The 21,629-nt window shown below is 41.0% G+C and overlaps 1 protein-coding gene across 2 annotated transcripts in view; it reads left to right on the top strand.

The window, feature by feature from the left end:
• The window catches only part of COMMD1 (copper metabolism domain containing 1), a 212,912-nt gene that overhangs the window by 110,489 nt on the left and 80,794 nt on the right, over window positions 1–21,629 (top strand). For both annotated transcript variants that reach the window (XM_025354346.1, XM_025354345.1), the window contains exon 2: window positions 4,929–5,210. In XM_025354346.1, the coding sequence (XP_025210131.1) occupies window positions 4,947–5,210 (264 nt within the window). In that variant the 5' untranslated portion in view covers window positions 4,929–4,946. The remainder of the gene's footprint in view (window positions 1–4,928; window positions 5,211–21,629) is intronic.

The raw sequence follows: 21,629 nt of genomic DNA on the forward strand, positions 1-21,629 counted from the left end.
TTTTTTTTTTTTTTTTTTTTTTTTTTTTTTGAGACGGAGTCTTGCTCAGTCGCCCAGGCTGGAGTGCAGTGGCCGGATCTCAGCTCACTGCAAGCTCCGCCTCCCGGGTTTAGGCCATTCTCCTGCCTTAGCCTCCGGAGTAGCTGGGACTACAGGCGCCCGCCACCACGCCCGGCTAGTTTTTTGTATTTTTTAGTAGCGACGGGGTTTCACAGTGTTAGCCAGGATGGTCTCGATCTTGTGACCTCGTGATCCGCCCGTCTCGGCCTCCCAAAGTGCTGGGATTACAGGCTTGAGCCACCGCGCCCGGCCTAAAAGCAATATACATTCCTTAGTTAAGGGATACTTTATTACTGTTGAAGAGGCTGAAGTGAGAGGATTACTTGAACCCGGGAGTTTGAGGCTACAAGTGAGCTATGATTGTGCCCCTGCACTCCAGCCTGGGTAACAGAGACCCCATCTCTCCCCGCAAAAAAACCTAAAAACTTTATTGCTAAAAAATGCTAATGATTACCTGAGCCTTCAGCAAGTCATATTCTTTTTGCTGGTGGAGGGTCTTGCCTTGGTATCTTGTTTTTGTTTTCTAAATATGTGTGCGTGTGTGTGTGTGTGTGTGTATGTCAGAAGTGGGATTTGAATTGCCTTGATGTCAGTGGCTGCTTATTGATAGAATGATGATTGCTGAAAGTTGAGGTGGCTGTGGCAGTTTCTTAAATAACACAACAATGAGGTTGTTGCATCTGTGGATTCTCCCTTTCATGAAAGATTTCTCTGTATCATGTGATGCTGTTTGATAGCATTTTACCCACAGTAGAACCTTTTTCAAATTGGAGTCAGTCCTCTCCAACCCTGCCGCTGCTTTATCAACTAAGTTTCTGTAATGTTCTAAGTCCTTTGTTGTCACTTCAGCAATGTTCACAGCATCTTTACTAGGACTATATACCAAGAAACCACTTTGTTTACTCCTCCATAACGAGTAACTTCTTATCCATTCAAGTTTGATCATAAGATTGCAACAATTCAATCACATCTTCAGATTTCATTTCGAATTCTGGTTCTCTTGCTATTTTCACCACATATGCAGTTACTTCCTCCACTGAAGTCTTGGACTCCTCAAAGTCATCCATGAGGAATGGAATCAACTTCCTCCAAACTCGTGTTAATGTTGATATTTTGACATTCTTCTATGAATCATGAATGTTCTTAGTGGCATATAGAATGGTGAATCCTTTCCTGAAGGTTTTCAGTTTATTCTGCCTGGATCCATTAGAGTAATCACTGTCTATGGCAGCTATAGCCTTACAAAATGTATTTCTTTCTTTTTCTTTTTCTTTTTAGACAGGGTCTTGCTGTGTCGCCCAGGCAGGAGTGCAATGGTGCCATCTTGGCTTATTCAGCCTTGACCGCCTGTGCTCACATGATCCTCCCACCTCAGTCTCCTAAGTAGCTGGTACCACAGATGTGTACCACCCCGCCTGGCTAATTTTTTTGTATTTTTTGTAAAAACATGGTCTCGCCATGTTGCCCAGAATGGTCTCGAACTCCCAGGCTCAAGCAATCTGCCCACCTCGGCCTCCCAAGTGCTGAGATTATAGGCTTGAGCCACTATGCCTGGTCACAAAATGTATTTCTTAAAAAAAAAAAAAAAAAAAAAGCCTTAATGGTCAGAATTACTTCTTGATCCATGGACTGAAGAATGAATGCCGTGTTAGCAGTCATGAAAATAACATCTCCTTGTACGTCTCCATCAGAGCGCTTGAGTGACTACGTGCATTGTTTGTGAGTAGTAATATTTTGAATCTTTTTTTCTGAGCAGTAGGTTTCCTTAAAATATTAAGCCCACTGTGAGTATTTTAAATTCAGCTGAATATTTTAAATTCAGCAAGCCATGCTGTAAACAGATGTGCTGTTTAGGCTTTGTTGTTCCATTTACAGAGCATGGGCAGAGTAGATTTACCATCATTCTTAAGGGCCCTAGAGTTTTCTGAATGATAAATGACCATTGGCTTCAACTTCAAGTTACCAGCTGCATTGGCCTCTAACAAGAGGGTCAGCCTGTCTTTGAGGCTAGGCATTGACTTCTCTCTAGCTGTGAAAGTCCTACTTTATGAGAACTCACAAACAAAAAATAAAGTCCTAGATGGTATCTTTTTCCAATACACAGCTATTTCATCTATATTGAAAATCTTTTGTTTAGTGTAACTACCTTCATCAAATAGCTAGATCTTCTGGATAACTCGCTGCAGCTCCTACATCAGCACTTGCTGCTTCATCTTGTACTTTTGTGTTAATGGAGACAACTTCTTTCTTTAAACCTCATGAACCAACCTTGCTTCAAACTTTTCTTCTGTAAGCTTTCTCACCTCTCTCAACCTACATATAATTAAAGAAAGTTAGGGCCTTGCCCTCGATTAGGTTTTGGCTTATGGGAAGGTTGTGGCTGGTTTGATCTTTTGTCCAGACCACCAAAACCTTCTCCATATCAGCAAGAAGGCTGTTGTGCTTGCTTGCTTTTTTTTTTTTTTTTTGAGACAGAGTCTCACACTGTGCTCCAGGCTGAGGCTGGAGTGCAGTTGTGCAAACTTGGCTCACTGCAGCCTCTGCCTCCTGGGTTCATGCATTTCTCCTGCCTCAGCCTCCCGAGTAGCTGGGATTACAGGTGTGCACCACTACGCCCAGCTAATTTTTGTATTTTTAGTAGAGACAGGGTTTCACCATGTTGTCCAGGCTGGCTTCAGACTCCTGACCTCAAGTGATCTGCCCGATTCGGCCTCCCAAAGTGCCAGCATTACAGGCGTGAACCTGTACTGCGCCTGGCTCTGTTTTGCTTTCTTGTCATTTGTGTGTGCACTGGAGTAGCACTTTTAATTTCTTTCAAGAACTTCTCTTGGCGTTCACAACTTGGCTAGCTGTCTGGCACAGGAGGCCTAGCTTTCAGCCTATCTTGGCTTCCTCTCTAAGCTTAAACATTTCTAGCTTTTGATTTAAAATGAGATACATTTGACTCTTTCATTTGAATATTTAGAGGCCATTCTAGGGGTATTAATTGGCCTAAATTCAATATTGTGTGTCTCAGGTCATAGGGAGGCTTGCAGAGAGGGAAAGAGAAGGAACGGCCAGTAGTTGGAGCAGTCAGAACACAAGACATTTATCAGTTTATCTGTCTTCTATGGGCATGGTTCATGGTGCCCTGAAAGAATTCCAATAGTAACACTGAAGATCTCTGATCACAGATCACCATAACAGATACAAATAGTGAAAAAGTTTGAAATATGAGAATTTTCAAAATGTGACACAGAGACACAAGGTGAGCATATACTATTTGAAAAATGGCACCAATAGACTTCCTTAGTATAGGGTTGCCGCAGACCTTCAATTTGTAAAAAATGCAGTATCTGTGAAGTATAATAAAGTGAAGTTCAATAAAGTGATGCACAATAAAATGAAGTACGCCTGTAGATGTGAAAATGCTATGGTATGCTAAAGAGTACTGTGCAAATTTAAGGCATGTTACTATGCTTGAGCTTATATTTAGTTACTGTGTTTTCTTGGATACTAGAATAGAGAACCCAGATTCAATGGCAATTAACTTTTGAAAATTTATGGGAAAGTATAAAGTAGTAAATAATTTCACAGTAGTATTATTGTGAATGAGCTGTTTGGCTGAAGATGGACTTCAAAGCTAAGATAATACATTCACTTTATAATTTACTTAGTGCATCATATGGATAAGGCATTATACAGCTGAAGTATATCAAACCAAGCCTGGCTATAAGGCACTGTGAAATTATGTAAGATTTTTATTAGACACCCAATTAATTTAATTCTTTTGTTTTATTGTTGTTATTATTTTAGAGACAGGGTCTTGCTCTGTTGCTCAGGCTGGACTTGAACTTCTGGGTTCCAGCTGTCCTCCTGCCTCAGCTTCCCAAGTAGCTGGGACTACAGGCACACACCACCACACCTGGCTTGTTTTATTACTTCAAAAAAATTTTCCTTTTATCTCCCCACCATAGAACTGGATATTTAAAAATTATATTCTAGTTATTGATACCGAATTGAGTGACATGGAATTTTTAACAGTAGCTTTTCTGATACTTGATGTTTCCAAACGGAGTATTTTTGCTATAAAGAGCTTATTCTCATTACTGTCTACCCCCTCCCCTGCCCACTTTTTTTTTTTTTTTTTTTCAGTGCAGTCTTGCTCTGTCGCCCAGGCTGGAGTGGAGTGGTGTGATCTGAGCTCACTGCTACCCCTGCCTCCTGGGTTCAAGCAATTCTTCTGTCTCAGCCTCCCGAGTAGCTGGGACTACAGGTGTGCGTGACCACACCCGGCCAATTTTGTAATTTTAGTAGAAAAATGGGGTTTCACCATTTTGGCCAGGCTGGTTTCAAATTTCTGACCTCAAGTGATCTGCCCACCTCAGCCTCACAAAGTGCTGGGATTATAGGTGTGAGCCACCGTACCTGGCCTCCTTACTGTCCCGTGATGACCTTTTATGAAAGTTTATTTCAGTGACTTTTTTTTTTTTTTTTTTTTTGAGACAGTGTCTCTCTCTGTTACCCAGACTGGAGTGCAGTGGTGCAATTTTGGCTCACTGCAGTCTCCACCTCCTGGTTTGAGCGATTCTTGTGCCTCAGCCTCCTGAGTAGCTGAGATTACAGGCATGTACCACCATGCCTGGCTAATTTTTTTAGTTTTAGTAGGGATGGAGTTTCACCATGTTGGCCAGTTTGGTCTCTTAACTCCTAACCTCAAGTGATCTCACCTCTGCCTTCCAAAGTGCTGAGATTACAGGCGTGAGCCACTGTGTCTGGCCTGTTTCAGTGATTTAAGAGTCACTCAAAATATGATCTGTAGTTAAGAAGCTATCCTTTTTAGTTACCTACTAAATTCAAATTATTTGCTTTTTCTGTCATCTTTATAGTCTATTGCGTCTGCAGACATGGATTTCAACCAGCTGGAAGCATTCTTGACTGCTCAAACCAAAAAGCAAGGTGGGATCACATCTGACCAAGCTGCTGTCATTTCCAAATTCTGGAAGAGCCACAAGACAAAAATCCGTGAGAGCCTCATGAACCAGAGCCGCTGGAATAGCGGGCTTCGGGGCCTGAGCTGGAGAGTTGATGGCAAGTCTCAGTCAAGGCATTCAGCTCAAATACACACGCCTGTTGCCATTATAGAGCTGGAATTAGGCAAATATGGACAGGTGAGTTAAACTTAAGTCAATTTTCCTTTGTAAACTATATTTTTCATTACATGTTAGCTTGTTCATTCAGATTGATTTTATGCAATAACAGCAATAGGAAAAGACACTGTTTCCTAGAATCCTTTTTTCAGAGGTAGAATCATCTGAAAATTTGGATACTCTTACTTGTGGACAGAGTCTGGAAACTAGCCTCAGGTCCTGGCAGCTGTCTCAGAAGAACAGAATGGGCCAATAACGTGATTGCTCAGAAGCTGACCACTACTGCATTTGGTTAGATCTCAGAATCCTTGGCATTTGGTTAGAATTTCCAAGGCAATAATAGAGATAATAAATAAAGACCAAGAATTCGGATTAGGCAGCACAATCTCATCCAGTCATCTTTAATAATCAGTCAGGGATAGGAGGCAGTGTATCTTAATTTACATTAATACATTGTTCCTAAAGACCCCTAAATGTGCTATCTCTGTCCTTGAGGTCACAAATAATTCTCAATTTAAACTTATGTACAGTGCTTTTTTCCCCAACAGTTTCAGTAGTCATTATGGCAGATAATTTTAATGTCTATATGGTTTTTCTTGAAGTCATTCACTTTGCGTTCCAGATGACTGCCAGCTCAGACTTTTAATGATCTGGTTTATGTCTTTTGGGGGAAAAAAAATAAATTGGTAATTAGGAAGGGAAAACCCAGGTCACTGAATTAGCTAATCACATTTATTTTCAGATAAATAAGTAAGTGCTTCTATTATATCCTACAATAGAAATTTATTTCTTCTTAATGATGAGAGTATTTTTGAGCTGTCAGATTTTCTCACATATTTTCTTTTATAGTTTCTTTAGATTTTTCAGTGTTTGCAGTTGTGTACTGACTTTAATTTTAATTTAAAAGATAATTCAGGGCTGGACACGATGGCTCATGCCTGTAATCCCAGCACTTTGGGAGGCCGAGGTGAGCGGATCACCTGAGGTCAGGAGTTCGAGGCCAAGCTGACCAACATGGAGAAACCCCATCTCTACTAAAAATACAAAATTAGCTGGTCATGGTGGCACATGCCTGTAATCCCAGCTACTCGGGAGGCTGAGGCACGAGAATCGCTTGAATCCGGGAGGCAGAGGTTGTGGTGAGCCGAGATCATGCCATTGCACTTCAGTCTGGGCAATACGAGCGAAACTCTGTCTCCAAAAAAAATTTTTTTTAAATAATAAAAGATAATTCGGCCCGGGCGCAGTGGCTCACGCCTGTAATCCCAACACTTTGGGAGGCCAAGGTGGGTGGATCACCTGAGATCAGGACTTTGAGACCAGCCTGGCCAACATGGTGAAACCTTGTCTCTACTAAAAATACAAAAATTAGCCAGACATTGTGGCAGGCGCCTATAATCCCAGCTACTTGGGAGGCTGAGGCAGGAGAATCGCTTGAATCTGGGAGGCGGAGGTTGCAGTGAGCTGAGATCGAGCCACTGCACTCCAGCCTGGGCGACAAGAGCGAGATTCCACTTAAAAAGAAAAAAAAAAAGATAATTCATTAAAACATTTTCACCGGGCCCAGTGGCTCATGTCTGTAATCCCAGCACTTTGGAAGGCCAAGGCAGGTGGATCACTTGAGGTCAGGAGTTCAAGACCAGACAAACATGATAAAACCCCATCTCTCCTACTAAAAATACAAAAACAAAACAACAACAACAAAAATTGCCGGGCATGGTGGCAGGCACCAGTAATCCCAGTTACTCAGGAGGCTGAGGCAGGAGAATTGGCTTCAGCCTGGGAGGTGGAGGTTGCAGTGAGCAGAGATCACGTCACTGCATTATAGCCTAGGTGGGAGACCCTGCTGCAAAAAAAGAAAAATTTTAAATTTGGAGTACCTTTTTATGCTACTTGTACTTGTTGACTAGTTTGTCTGATCCTAAAGTGAGTTCTGTTTCTGGGCTTGGTGGCTCACGCCTGTAATCCCAGCACTTTGGGAAGCTGAGGCAAGTGGATCATCTGAGGCAAGGAGATTGAGACCAGTCTGGCCAACATGGGGAAACCACATCTCTACTAAAAATACAAAAATTAGCTGGACATGGTGGCAGACACCTGTAATCCCAGCTACTCAGGGGGCTAAGGCAGGAAAATCACTTGAACCCAGGAGGCAGAGGTTGCTGTCAACCGAGATGGCGCCACTGCACTCCAGTCTGGGTAACAGTGAGACTGTCTCAAAAAAAAAAAAAAAACAACAAAAAAAAAACCCAGCTGGGCGCGGTGGCTCACGGCTCTAATCCCAGCACTTTGGGAGGCCGAGGCGGGTGGATCACGAGATCAGTAGATCAAGACCATTCTGGCTAACACGGTGAAACCCCGTCTCTACTAAAAACACAAAAAAATTAGCTGGGCGTGGTGGCGGGCGCCTGTAGTCCCAGCTACTCGGGAGGCTGAGGCAGGAGAATGGTGTGAATCCAGGAGGTGGAGTTTTCAGTGAGCCGAGATCGTGCCACTGCACTCCAGCTTGGGCGACAGAGCGAGACTCTGTCTCAAAAAAAAAAAAACCACTCATCTGTTCTCTTAACCATTATGTTATGTGACAGATATTTTTATACACACACACACACGCAAATCCAACAGATTAGAAAAGTATAATAAGTACACTTGGATATCTAAGTTTTACCAGCCATTTATATCGGCTATTTAGTTTTTATCCTGCCAGTAGTGCTTATTTCATTTTGTCTATATTTAACATTTGGGAAGGAATATGAAAACATATCTATTTTAAGACTCCTAGAAAGCTATGATATTATTTCATTAATACTATCATAGGTTTTTAGGTTACAGGTTGCTTATGTCTGTAATCCCAGCACTTTGGGAAGCTGAGGCAGGCAGATCACTTGAGGTCAGGAGTTTGAGACCAGCCTGGCCAACATGGTGAAACCCTGTCTCTACTAAAAATACAAAAAATTAGCCGAGCGTGGTGGTGTGTGTCTGTAGTTCCAGCTACTCAGGAGGCTGGGGCACGAGAATCACTTGAGCCTGGAAGGCAGAGGTTGCAGCAAGCTGAGATCGGATCACTTCACTTTAGCCTTGGTTACAGAGACTGTGTCTTGGGGAAAAAAAAAAAGAAGAAGAAAAAAGTATAGCAATGATTGTATACATATGTCAAAACTTATAAAATTGTATACTTTATTATGTGCAGTTTATTGTATATCACATACTTCAGAGTAGTAAAGAAATGGTCACAATGAAAATGATTGATATTGCACTTCAGCCCATAAAATCCTTTTTTTTTGTTTTTTGAGACGGAGTCTCACTCTGTCGCCCAGGCTGGAGTGCAGTGGCTCAATCTGGGCTCACTGCAAGCTCCACCATCTGAGTTCAAGCGGTTCTCCTGCCTCAGCCTCCCGAGTAGCTGGGATTACAGGCGCCTGCCACCACGCCTGGCTTATTTTTTGTATTTTTAGTAGAGACGGCGGTTTCACCATCTTGGCCAGGCTGGTCTTGAACTCCTGACCTCATGATCCACCCGCCTCGGCCTCCCAAAGTGCTGGGATTACAGGCGTGAGCCACTGCACCCGGCCTATAAAATCCTTTTTAATACAAATACATGAAGTCAAGAAAAGTTGTAAAGAATAAAGTAAACAACAATAGAACCTAGACTGGCAGTAAAATATACAGCCCACATCCTACATGAAATGTTTTTGTGAGAACTGGATCCTTGGTTAGTACTTAGGCCAGCTTCTAGGTTAGTGTTATTTATGAAATACTCCACTAAATCAAGTGCCCAATTTTTAGAACACCTATAGGCACCCACATCAAAGTTGTTTTCACACTGCTGACATTGAATGAACTTGTGAGAGAATTAACGATCCTAGGATATCAAGAAGTTGCTTCCAAGAAGGGTGACCCGTCTTTTGTTGAACTCTGGTGTGTGTGTATGTCTATTTGTGTCACCCAGGACAACTAAAGTGCTGTCTTCAGTATATGTCATTTTAAAGCAGTAATTCTCGGCCATGGTCACACATAAGAATCACATTCAGAGCTTTAAACATTTTGATGCTCAGGCCTTACCCCGACCAATTACATAAGAATCTGTGGGGGTGGAACACAGGTAACGTTGTTCTTTAAAGCTCCCCAGAAGATTTCAGTATCCAGGGTTGAGAACCACTGTGTTAAAGGTAGCTGAAATAATTGGATTTGATGTGTTAATAGAACTTGGTGTCATATTTTTATGTCAAGAAGTCAATATATGTTGGCATATTGCTTCTACTTGACGTAATTTGTAGAGTGCTTGGAATTATTTATTCAGGAACTAGTGAAGGTGGATTTCTTTCGTTTCCCTCACTCCCCATTTAAATTTCTCTCTCCTGTTCAGTTTGTCTGTATTACTTTTCTTTGGTCTAAAAAGTACATTTGAAAATCGGCAGCCAAGTACATACATAACCTTGTTTTCTAAACCACAGTATATGTTGCAGTATCCTTTGATATATGAGGAAGCCAAAGTAATAGAGAAATAAGTAAGGCAGTATACCTTAATTGAAAGCTGCAAAACTAGAAAAAATGAGTAGGAACTACTGATGCAATTACTTTGCTTGTAGTGAATTTTTTTCCAACAGAAGTAAAAATTTTGCAAAAATAAAACATGATTCAATTGTAAAAACATGCAGAAAGCTTTAAGGTGAATATTTTATATCCAAAAGATGAACATCAAGTGCTTTGCTTATGAGACTGAAATCCTGTCGTATTTGGCCATAAATCACTGTGAGATCTGAGCCATGAGGACTGTTGGAATCAGGCATATGTCTTTAGAAATGTTTTATATTTGCTCACCTAACACCTTTGTTGTGTTTTCCTTTCCTGGAACTTCAGTAGAAATTATAATAGAAGTGTTTTTCTTTTTTTAAACACTAACTGGGGAGAAGGGATGGTAATTTATACCGTTAGTGGAGTCTCATTTATGCTTATTTCTTCTTTTTTAGGCTTAAATTTGGGTATTTTATGAAGATGTGTTTTCTTTTATGACTTCTTGTCCTTCCAGGCCAAAGGGACATTTTGTGAGGAAACATTTAGACTCAGTCTCAGTACTGAACCATTTAGTACTAAATTGTTCTTGCACATACATTTTAAGATGCCTGCATGTGGAGATCCCAAAATATAAAGCTCTTTTCGTTATTGTTTTTTAATGTATTTATTAGTGGCAAATGTTCTTGCCTTTTCTCAAGTAAGGTTTAGTTCAAGTACTTCTCTAGTTTTGGGTTGAGTTTTCAGCAGACCTATAGAGGAAGACAGATTTTTATATTTTCTGATCTAGTTGTTTTTTCTAACCAACTCATATGTTCACTCCTGTCATTTATAAGCAATTAGATGAGGGGGATATGCACTGATCATACATTACAGAATCAAAATAGGTTGGACTCTATATTAAAAACCCAGCAATTTTGTCTGAAACATAGATAAACCTCTAATCTCAAGGGAAGGTATTCATTTATTTTTAATTTATAAATTTCTTTTGAAATAAATACAATAATGCTCTGCATAATGACATTTCAGTCACTGATGGATCACATACAGGATAGTGGTCCCATAAGACGATAATGCTGTATTTTAAAGGTACCTTTTCTATATTTAGATATGTTTAGTTACACAAATATAATACTTATCATTGTGTTGCAGTCGCCTACAGTATTCAGTACAGTAATGCCCTGTACAGGTTTATAGCCTAGAAGCAATAGGCTATACCATATAGTCTAGGTGTATAGCAGGCTACACCATCTAGGTTTGTGTATGTACACTCTATCATGTTCAGACAATAAATCACCTAATGGCACATTTCTCAGAAAGTATCCTCATCATTAAGCTACACATAACTATACACTGATCTCCTTTTATAATTCTAGCTAGTAAATAAGGAGTAAATCTGCCAAAACCTATAATTAATAATCTGTTTATGTCTGGGCAGAGTGGCTCACACTTGTAATAGCAGCACTTTGAGAGGTTGAGGGAGCCAGATTTCTTCCCAGGAGTTTGAGACCAGCTTGGTCAACATGACGAGACCCCCTCTCTACAAAAAACATGAAAATTAGCCAGACATGATAGTGCACGTCTGTAATCCAAGCTACTCGGTAGAGTGGGGATACCTTGAACCCAGGAGGTCGAGACTGCAGTGAACTGTGATTGCGCCAATACCCTCCAGCCTGGGTGACAGAGAGTGAGACCCTGTCTCTAAATGAATGAATGAATGAGTGCATGAATGAATGAATAAATAAATAAATAAAATCAGTTTATACTGAGCTTGATCATGTACCATTGTAGCTTTACAAGCCTGAGGAACGTCCACAGCTATCTGCTTTGTGTCATAGGGGAAGCAGCAAAGTTGCGTGCGCATGCACACACAATCTTTCTCTCATACAAACACACATATATATTTGTTTATAACTGTGTATGTGTGTAAATACATGGAGAGATTTGTAAGGGTAGGATATAGGGATTAAGTAAAATGCCATTTTATTTTATCAACATTCAGTCACCATTTTGAGATCATGTTGTCTTACTCCAAATAACTACCAAGGGGAACAGATACCGTGTTTGGTTATATAAGCTGTAATGCAAGCAATACAAATTTGTTTCTGATAATTCTTGTATTTAAGGTTGATTTTTACTTTTAATAATGTACTAAAGGAAAGCCTCCAAAGAAATTAGTGAAACAAGTTTTCTGATAGACAGTCAACTATCATTTGTCAGTAGGGATTGGTAAAATGTAACAGCTTGAAGATACTTAAATCAGTTTAGAATACATTTTTTGTTTGTTTGTTTGTTTGTTTGTTTACTTACTTACAGAGTCTCCCTCTGTTGTCCAGACTGGAGTGCAGCGGCAAACTCTTGGCTCACTGCAACCTCCGCCTCCTGTGCTCAAGCGATTCTCCCGCCTCAGCCTCCCAAGTAGCTGGCACTACAGGCGTGCACCACCACACCTGGCTAATTTTTGCATTTTTAGTAGAGGCAACACTTTATCATGTTGACCAGGCTCGTCTCGAACTCCTGACCTCAAGTGATACGCCCACCTCGGCCTCCCAAAGTGTTGGGATTATAGGCGTGAGCCACTGAACCCAGCCTAGAATAATTTTTTAAAAACAGATAAAGGAATTTTCCATTTCATATTTTATATCAGATTTAGAACATGGAATTTACTTAAACTTTAATTCTGAATGAGTCAACTCTTTTCGTAGCTCTAAGACATGTTCCATAATAGTTTGTGTTCTAAAGTTACGGTCTTCAACTTACAGTTGAATTTAAAGGTATAATTTATAGAAGGCAATGCTTAAAGTCTATAACAGAAAAAAGAATAAGACTGGACGTGGTGGCTCATGCCTGTAATCCCAGCGCTTTGGGCAACTAAGGCAGGTGGATCACCTGAGGTCAGGAGTTCGAGACCAGCCTGGCCAACTTGGTAAAACCCTGTCTCTACTAAAAATACAAAAGTTTGCCAGGCATAGTGGCACATGCCTGAGGCTGAGGTAGGAGAATCGCTTGAATTGGGAGGCAGAGGTTGCAGTGAGGCAAGATCATACCACTGGGATTACAGGCATGCACGACCATACCCAGCTAATATTGTATTTTTAGTAGAGGGGAGTGTCTCCATGTTGGTCAGGCTGGTCTCGAACTCCCGACCTCAGGTGACCCACCTGCCTCGGCCTCCCAAAGTGCTGGGATTACAGGAGTGAGCCACTGCAACCGGCTCCTTTGGCAGTGATTTAGTACAAGTCCCTGGTGATTGCCATTTCCTTCTCACCACCTCCCACAATGTTGGTTTTCCATTTTTTCAGCCCGCTGTCAGTAGGAACTAGCAAGAAGTAAATTGGCAGAAAAGCTATTATAAGCAAAATGAAGATTCACTTAGCTAGTGATTCAAAGCATCACTATATGTCAGACTCACCTGAGGAGCTTAAAAAGAAATTAAGATGCCCAGACCCCACCTCAAAGTAAGTGGCTTTACTTTAATTTGAGTGAAGAAAGATTTCTTCTCTGAGGTGAGCTGAACTTTGAATGACAAGAAGGAGGCAGCCCCAGGAAGATCTGGGGGCACAAAATACAGGCAGAGGGAGCAACCAAGGCAAGAAATTAGCCTTGTTTAGAATTTTAAGTGTAATGGGAAGCTATTAGAGGGTTTCAAACAAGGAAAGATGTGATGTGACTTATGTTCTAATAGGATTGCCTTGATTCACCTATGGAGAATGGATTACTGGGATCTCAGTACTGGGATACTGAGATCCTAGGGGGAAAATATCACTAAGGTTGGAATTGCTTTTTTGCACATTAAAAGCAATTCTCTTTTGCCTCGACCTCCATGTGATGGTAATTAGGTAAAATGGGATTTCAAGGAAAAACAAAATACAAAACAACAAAAGAAAAACTGTTATCCTTCATTCTCTTAATAAGATGAGGCATTCAGAAATGAATGGAGCCAATATTAATATTCCACTCCAAAAAATAGTAGAAATGACTTTATGTGAACTTCTCACAATCTCCATTGCACATTTCCATCTCTGTTTCTCATTTATGACAGGTCCCTTCTTTTACAAACTTTTATTATTAATAATAATATGTTCCAAAACTTGTTTGTCAAACCCAGGGATAACTAATAAAAATCAATATTGTAGGGGGGAAAAAGTGAAAGCAGGAGGCCACTTACTGGTCCAGGTGAGATAACAGCAAGGAAATAAAGGTAATTTTAACGAAGTGAAGTGAGCAGGTAGAGTGTATGTTTTGAATATGGGTGAGTTACTTTGAGTTGACTTGGAAGGGATGTAGAGAATTAGAGAAAGTGAGGAATCACAGATAACACCTTGCTTTTTCTTATAAGACTATGTTAACATAATTTGGTAATCCTAGTCATTGTTAAACAGTCTTATTGCAGTGTTGACTGTCTAATATACAACTTGAGTTTTCTGATAGCTATAATTACCCCTTCCACTTGGGGAAAAAATAGAAATCATTTAACGTTTGGCAGTTAAGAAAATGTTGTTTGTACTGAAGTAATTTTATTTTTAAAACTCTCAATTTACAAAGAGATGCACTTGAGATTACTGAACATAAATTTTTTATAGACTTTAAAAGAAAATCATTTTTTCTTATGATGTGTCCTTTCTTATGTATACTATACTCAATAAAATGATTTAAAGAAAAAGAGAGAGAAAGATGAATGTCTTCGCAGATTCATTGACCCTGTGAGAGCAGGGCTTTGGCACTGCTGAAGTCCTCAGCCTCTGACTAGTAGCTTGCCAGCATGCAGCCCCTGGTGTTGGACTTCTTTCAGCTGTTCAGGCTGTCTGTTTCTATTCTTGTGGACAGATGGGGTGCTTGAGAGGAAGCCAGGAAGCCAAGCCTTAAGAGGACTTGGAAGCAATTTTTGGATGTAAGTCCCTTGTCCTAAACTCAGGGGTAACAGTGTATCCTGCCCAGCAGTGTTGAACTGCCTGTGTTTGTCTAGTATGTGTGTACTGGCTGGTTGGCTCTGGGCTTCATTCCGTGTATGCCACTGCTCTATTGCCAAGATAAATGTAGAAGGCCTCTGGCCCAAGCCCATCCTTAGTACTTTAAAAAAAATTGTGGTAAAATATACATAACATAAAATTTTACCATTTTAATTTTTTTTTTCCCCCCACCGAGACGGAGTCTTACTCTGTCACCCAGGCTGGAATGCAGTGGTGCAATCTTGGCTCACTGCAACCTCTGCCTCCTGGGTTCAAGCGATTCTTCTGTTTCAGCCTCCCAAGTAGCTGGGACTACAGGTGTGCCCCACCATGCTGGGCCAATTTTTGTATTTTTAGTAGAGATGGGGTGTCACCATATTGGCCAGTATGGTCTTGAACTCCTGACCTCATGATCCACCCCCCTCAGCCTCCCAAAGTGCTGGGATTACCGGTGTGAGCCACCGCGCCCGGCCATTTTAGCCATTTTTAAATGTGTGGTCCAGTGGTATTAAGTACAGTCCAGTGGTATTAAGTACAGATGGTTTTCCTTTTTAAGAGATGGCAGTCTTGCCACCCAGGCTGGAGTACAGCGGCATGATCATAGCTTATCGTAGCCTCGAAGTCCTGGGCTCAAGCAGTCCTCCTGCCTGCACCTCCCGAAGTGTAGCCTTGGCCTCCCAAAGTGCTGGGATTACAGGTGTGAGCCACCATGCCCAGCCAGGTTTGCCCATTTTCAAAAATCTCTTTCATTTTTCTTTCTTATCTTTTTTGTCTCTCTTTTTTCTTTTCTTTTCTTTTTTTTTTTTTTTTCGAGGCAGGGTCTTGCTCTGTCGCCCAAGCTGGAGTGCATCTGAACCATTCATGATGTTGTATAACCATCACCACTATCTATTTGCAGATTTTTTTTTTTAAATCCCAAACAGAAATTCAGTACACATTAAACAGTAACTCCCGATTTCCACCTCTCTTCAGCCCCTGGCAACCTCTTTTGTACTTTTTTCTCTATGTATTTGCCTATTCTAGGTACCTCACATAAATAGAACCATACAATATTTGTCCTTTTGTGTCTGGTTTATTTTACACATAGTGTCTTCAACTTTTATCTTTATTGTGGTACGTATCAGGATTTCATTCCTTTTAAAGCTTGAATAATATTCCATTGTGTGCATACACCACATTTTGTTTATCCATTTATCTGCTGATGGATATTTGAGTTGTTTCCACCTTTTGGCTCTGTGACTAATCTGCTGTGAACATGGGTGTACAAATATCTATTTTAGTCTCTGTTTTTAGTTCTTTTGGGTACATGCTAGGAGTGGACTTGTTGGATTATATGGTAATTCTATGTTTTTACTTTTTAAGGAACTGCCAAACTATTTTCTACAGAGATTGCTCAATTTTATGGTTTTTTTCCGGCAGTACATGAAGGTTCCAATTTCTATACATCCTCACTAACACTTGTTAGTTTCTAGGGTTGTTTTTTTTTTTTTTTTTTTTGATAGTTGTCATCCTAATGTATATAAAGTGGTATCTCATTGTAGTTTTGAGTTGAAGTCCTCAATAATTAGAGATGTTGAACATCTTTTTTATGTGCTTATTGGGGTTGCCCTTTTTGTTTGTTTGTTTGTTGAGACAAGAGTCTTGCTCCGTCTCCCAGGCTGGAGTGCAGTGGTGCGATCTCGGCTCGCTGAAACCTCCTCCTCCCGAGTTCAAGCGATTCTCTTGCTCAGCCTCCTGAGTAGCTGGGATTACAGGCACACACCGCCACGCCTGGCTAATTTTTGTATTTTTAGTAGAGACAGGGTTTCACCACTTTTTGCCAGGCTGGTCTCGAATGCCTGACCTCAGGCAATCTGCCTGCCTTGGCCTCCCAAAGTGCTGGGATTGCAGGCGTGAGTCACCATACCCAGCCAGGTTTGCCCATTTTCAAAAATCTTTTTTATTTTTCTTTCTTTTTGCCTCTTTTTTCTTTTCTTTTTTATTATTTTTTATTATTTATTTATTTATTTATTTTTGAGACAGGGTCTTGCTCTATCGCCCAAGCTGGAGTGCAGTGGCCCAATCTCGGCTCACTGCAACCCCTCTGCCTCCCAAACTCCAGTGTTCCTCCCATCTCGGCCACCTGAGTAGCTGGGACTACAGGTGCAAGCTACCATGCCTGGTTAATTTTTTGTATTTTTTGTAGAGATGGGGTTTTGCCATATTGCCCAGACTGGTCTTGAACTCCTGGGCTGAAGCAAGCCACTGCCTAAGCCTTACAAAGTGCTTGGATTACAAGCATGAGCCACTGAACCCAGCCTCTTTTTTTTTTTTTTTTTTTTCTTACACCAAACACCTGAACCCATTTTACCCACTTTCATTGTTTTTTTGTTGTTGTTGAGTTGCAGGAGTTTTTAAATATATTCAGGATATCAATCACATATCAGATATATGGATTTGCAAATATTTTCTTCCAGTCTGACTTTTCATTCCCCTCCAGATCATATCCTTTGATGCATAAAAGTTTTAAATTTTGATGTAGTCCAGTTTATTTTTACTTTTGTTGCCTGTGCTTTTGGTATGCTATCCAAGAAGTCATTGCCAAATCCAATGTCATGAAACTTTTCCTCTGTGTTTTCTACTAAGAGTTCTATAGTTTTCACTCTTAGGCTTTAGGTCCTTGATCCACTTGAGTTAATTTTTTCATATGATATGAGGCCATTCTTAAAATTTTGTATAGATTTTTAAAAAATGATTTATGCTACTAGGGAAACAGAAAATAGGACTTCTGAAATTGAAGCTGATAAATTGTAAGTTTATCGTGTTTCTGAATTTTCTAGATAACTCTGTGTAATTAATTAAACAGAGCTCTTATCACCCAAGACGTTAATGAGTGGTAGTCACTAGGAACCAGCTCATATTAACTGCCAAATAAGCTAAACTTCCTTTTTATTGCTAGAGTTATTAACCTAAGTGGATTATAAGTCAATAACAGAGGAAATATATCTGAATTTTAATGAGCCATTTTATAGTCTTGTGGATACAGTACAAAAGCCTGAACTGAATTATGATAAACCTAGTGAATGCAACAGTGTTAATCACAAAATGAGTTTGATCTTTGATCCTGTGATACTGGCCTCCCTCCACACACACACTTCCTTAGTCTAAAGAAAACAGCCTAGTCTTCTTAGAATATCATTTAAAGGCTGAGTGCAATGGTTTATGCCTGTTATCCTAACACTTTGAGAGGCCAACGCAGGCAGATCACTTGAGCCCAGGAATTCAAGACCAGCCTGGGCAACATGGTGAAACCCTATCTCTACCAAAAAAAAAAAAAAAAAAATTAGCAGGGCATGGTGGTGTGCACCTGTAGTCCCAGCTGCTTGGTAGGCTGAAGTGGGAGGATTGCCTGGGCCCAGGAGTTCGAGGCTGCAGGGAGCTGTGATCATGCCACTGCACTCCAGCCTAGGTGACCGAGTGAGACCCTGTCTTCAAAAAAAAAAAAGAAAAATGAAGGTATCTCTTGGTTATGTGGCTCTGTTCATGTAATTCTTTAAAAATGCTGACTTCAGGCTGGGCATGGTGGCTCATGCCTGTAATCTCAGCACTTTGGGAGGCCAAGGCAGGTGGATTGTTTGAGGACAGGAGGTCAAGATCAGCCTGGGCAACACAGGAAGACCCCCTCTCTACAAAAAATTTTAAAAATTAGCTGGGCATGGTGGCATGCACCTGTAGTCCCAGCTACTTGGGAGGCTGAGGTAGGAGGATCACTGGAGCCTGGGAGGGGAGATTGAGGCTGCAGTGAGCCATGATTGTACCTCTGCACTCCAGCCTGGGCGTCAGAGCACGACCTATCTAAAAAAGAAAAGTCTGACTTTATGTGGAGGTAAGATCATGGGTAGCAGGCCCATATCCATCTTTTCAGGTACTTCCGTCTTCTCAACACGTGTATATTGATGAAAGGTGGATTCTTATTTTCCCTGCTTAGGTCACATGGCACATGGCTACCCAGGGAGAAGTCACTGTTTATTGGAAGTAGGGTAATTTAGGGAAGGTGTAAATTGATAGCTGATACCACAGGGAATAAGTGAGGAGCAGTTCACCAAAGGAATTAAGCATGCTGGACAAACAAAACCAATATGATACAAAGGTACCTTTGTCAAAATAAGAAGCTAACAGTAGTACTTTGTTACTAACTAAACTCCAGATTTTATTTCTATTTCAGCAGTTTTTCCATTCATACTCCCTTTCTGCTCCAGGATCAAATCCAAGCTACCACTAAATTGCTAACTAACTAAATTGCACTTACTTATCATGTCTCCCAGTCATGGCAGATCACTGTTTCAGTTTTTCATGAGCATTGTGGTTGTTTATTTCCCAGCTTTATTGGGATATAATTGGCAAATTCAAATTGTATATATTTAAGGTGTAAAACTTGATGTTTTGATATATATATATACATTGTGAAATGACCTTGACAGTCTTGAAGAATACTAGCCAAGTATCCTATAGTGTGTCCTCTAACCTGTGCTTGTCTGTTTTCTCATGGTTAGATTGGTTTATAGGTGTCTTAGTGTGTTTTGTGCTGCTATAACAGCATACCTGAGCCTGGATAATTTATTGAGAACAGAAATTTAATTTCGCATAGTTCTGTAGGCTGGGAGTCCAAGATTGAGGTGCTAGTAGGTTTGGTGTTTGGTAAAGGCCTGGTCTCTGCTTCCAAGAGGGTGCCTTGAATACTGCATCCTCCAGAGGGCGGGAACACTGTATGCTCACATGGTACAAGAATAGAAGAGAGCAAACTCACTCCTACAAGCTCTCTTCCTCCCTCCCTCCCATCCTTCCTTTGTTTTTTTCCTTCTTCCTTTCTCTTTTCTTTTTGACGGAGTTTTGCTCTTGTTGCCCAGGCTGGAGTGCAGTGGCGTAATCTCAGCTCACTGCAACCTCTGCCTTCTGGGTTCAAGCAATTCTGCCTCACTCTCCCAAGTACCTGGGATTACAGGCACCCATCACCACACCCAGCTAATTTTTTGTATTTTTAGTAGAGATGGGGTTTCACCATGTTGGCCAGGCTGGTCCCAAACTCCTGACCTCAAGGGATCTGTCCGCGTTGGCCTCCCAAAGTGCTGGGATTACAGGCGTGAGCCACTGCGCCTGGCCCTACAAGCTCTTTTCATGACATTAATCCATTCATAAGAGTGGAGCCCTCATGATCTAAACATCTCCCAAAAGGCCCTACCTCCCAACACTGCTGCATGGGGGTTGAAGTTTCTAACACATGAATTTTGGGGGAACACATTCAGACCATAGTAATGGATTTTGGGAAAGAACACAACAGAGCTGAAGTAGCTTTCTTGTCACACCATGTTAGGCAATAGATGCAATCCACATGTCATCACTGTTGATGTTAACCCTTACCACTTGGTTAAGGTAGCGTTTATCAGATTTCTGCACTGAAAAGTTACTATTTTTCTCTCTCCCTACTCTCTTCTTCAGAATTTGCTTTTTTATTATTGTAGAAACAAGTCAGTCCAGCCTGCACTCAAGAGGAGGGAAGATTGGGTCTACATTTTGAAGGAAGTGTCAGAGAATTTGTGAACATATTCTAAATCTCCACAATGCACTCTTCGGCCACAGATTATTTACATTCATCCCATGTGCAGAATATACTCACCCGTTCCTAATATTCTGCAGAATTCTCATTTATAGCGTTAGCTTACAGTCCAGGATATTGTCATCTAAATTAGGTCCAGTTTTGGATGAGACTCTTCAGGTGTATGTAGTTTCTTCAGCTCCTTGAGTACATTACTTCTCTATGTGAAGACCTGTGAAACTAAAGAGGCAAATTGTTTGCCCCACACATAACCAAGATGCAATGGTTGGCCAGGTGTGTGATAACTAGTGTAGACGTTCTTGTTCAAACAGAGGGAAAATGTTGGTACAAAGGTGTCGTTACGTCACACCATTTTTGAAATTCAGCTGGGCACAGGTTGGTAATTCCTTGATTAAAATTAAGATCTGGAAATAATTCTTTATGGCTCTTAGCTCGACCTTCTGGGCTTTTGTTTTCACACTCTGAGTTTTTTTTTTTTTTTTTTTTTTTTTTGAGACGGAGTCTCGCTCTGTAGCCCAGGCTGGAGTGCAGTGGCCGGATCTCAGCTCACTGCAAGCTCCGCCTCCCGGGTTCACGCCATTCTCCGGCCTCAGCCTCCCGAGTAGCTGGGACTACAGGCGCCCGCCACCTCGCCCGGCTATTTTTTGTATTTCTTAGTAGAGATGGGGTTTCACCGTGTTAGCCAGGATGGTCTCGATCTCCTGACCTCGTGATCCGCCCATCTCGGCCTCCCAAAGTGCTGGGATTACAGGCTTGAGCCACCGCGCCCGGTCCACACTCTGAGTTTTCTTTTCTTTTCTGTGAAAACTAGGAAAGTAGGCTTTTTTTGCCAGCTGTGTACATTCCTCTATCCACTTCCAACCTGTAGATATTTGGGAGTCCAAGGCCCTCTTTTCATTTTGTACTATTTCTGTCTCTTTCAGTTGAAATGGGCAGTGTTTCTGCCAATATAACTTTCTTCAAAACCTTATGGGTCTCCCATTAATATTTGGGCTCACTTCATTAGACAAAAGTCACACCCAAAAATCTCTTTGAGATAAGCCATTCTGATTCTTGAAATTCCACTGAGGGGCAATAGCTTTTAGCTTCTTAGAAACTCTACTCTTTGATTAAAATAATCTGTAAGTCACACCTTTGAAATCTTTAGGAGGCCTTTTGTCTAACTGAATAGTACAGAGGCATCATCTTGGATCTTAACCAAGGTTGAATTTTGTAGCTGTGTCCTCAGCCACATCATGTTTTCTTGACAGTGCTCGGGATTTGAATTTTGCTGGGAAGCCATTTTTTATTTTAGTATTTTTTGCATGTGAGAGACTGGGAATCTTCAAAACCAGCAAGTTCTGGCTCCTTTTTGTTCAGCTGCTCTTGAGATATTTATTAGGAGTTTGGAAA

Source organism: Theropithecus gelada, chromosome 13 (assembly GCF_003255815.1).
Source record: "Theropithecus gelada isolate Dixy chromosome 13, Tgel_1.0, whole genome shotgun sequence".
Lineage (NCBI taxonomy): Eukaryota > Metazoa > Chordata > Mammalia > Primates > Cercopithecidae > Theropithecus > Theropithecus gelada.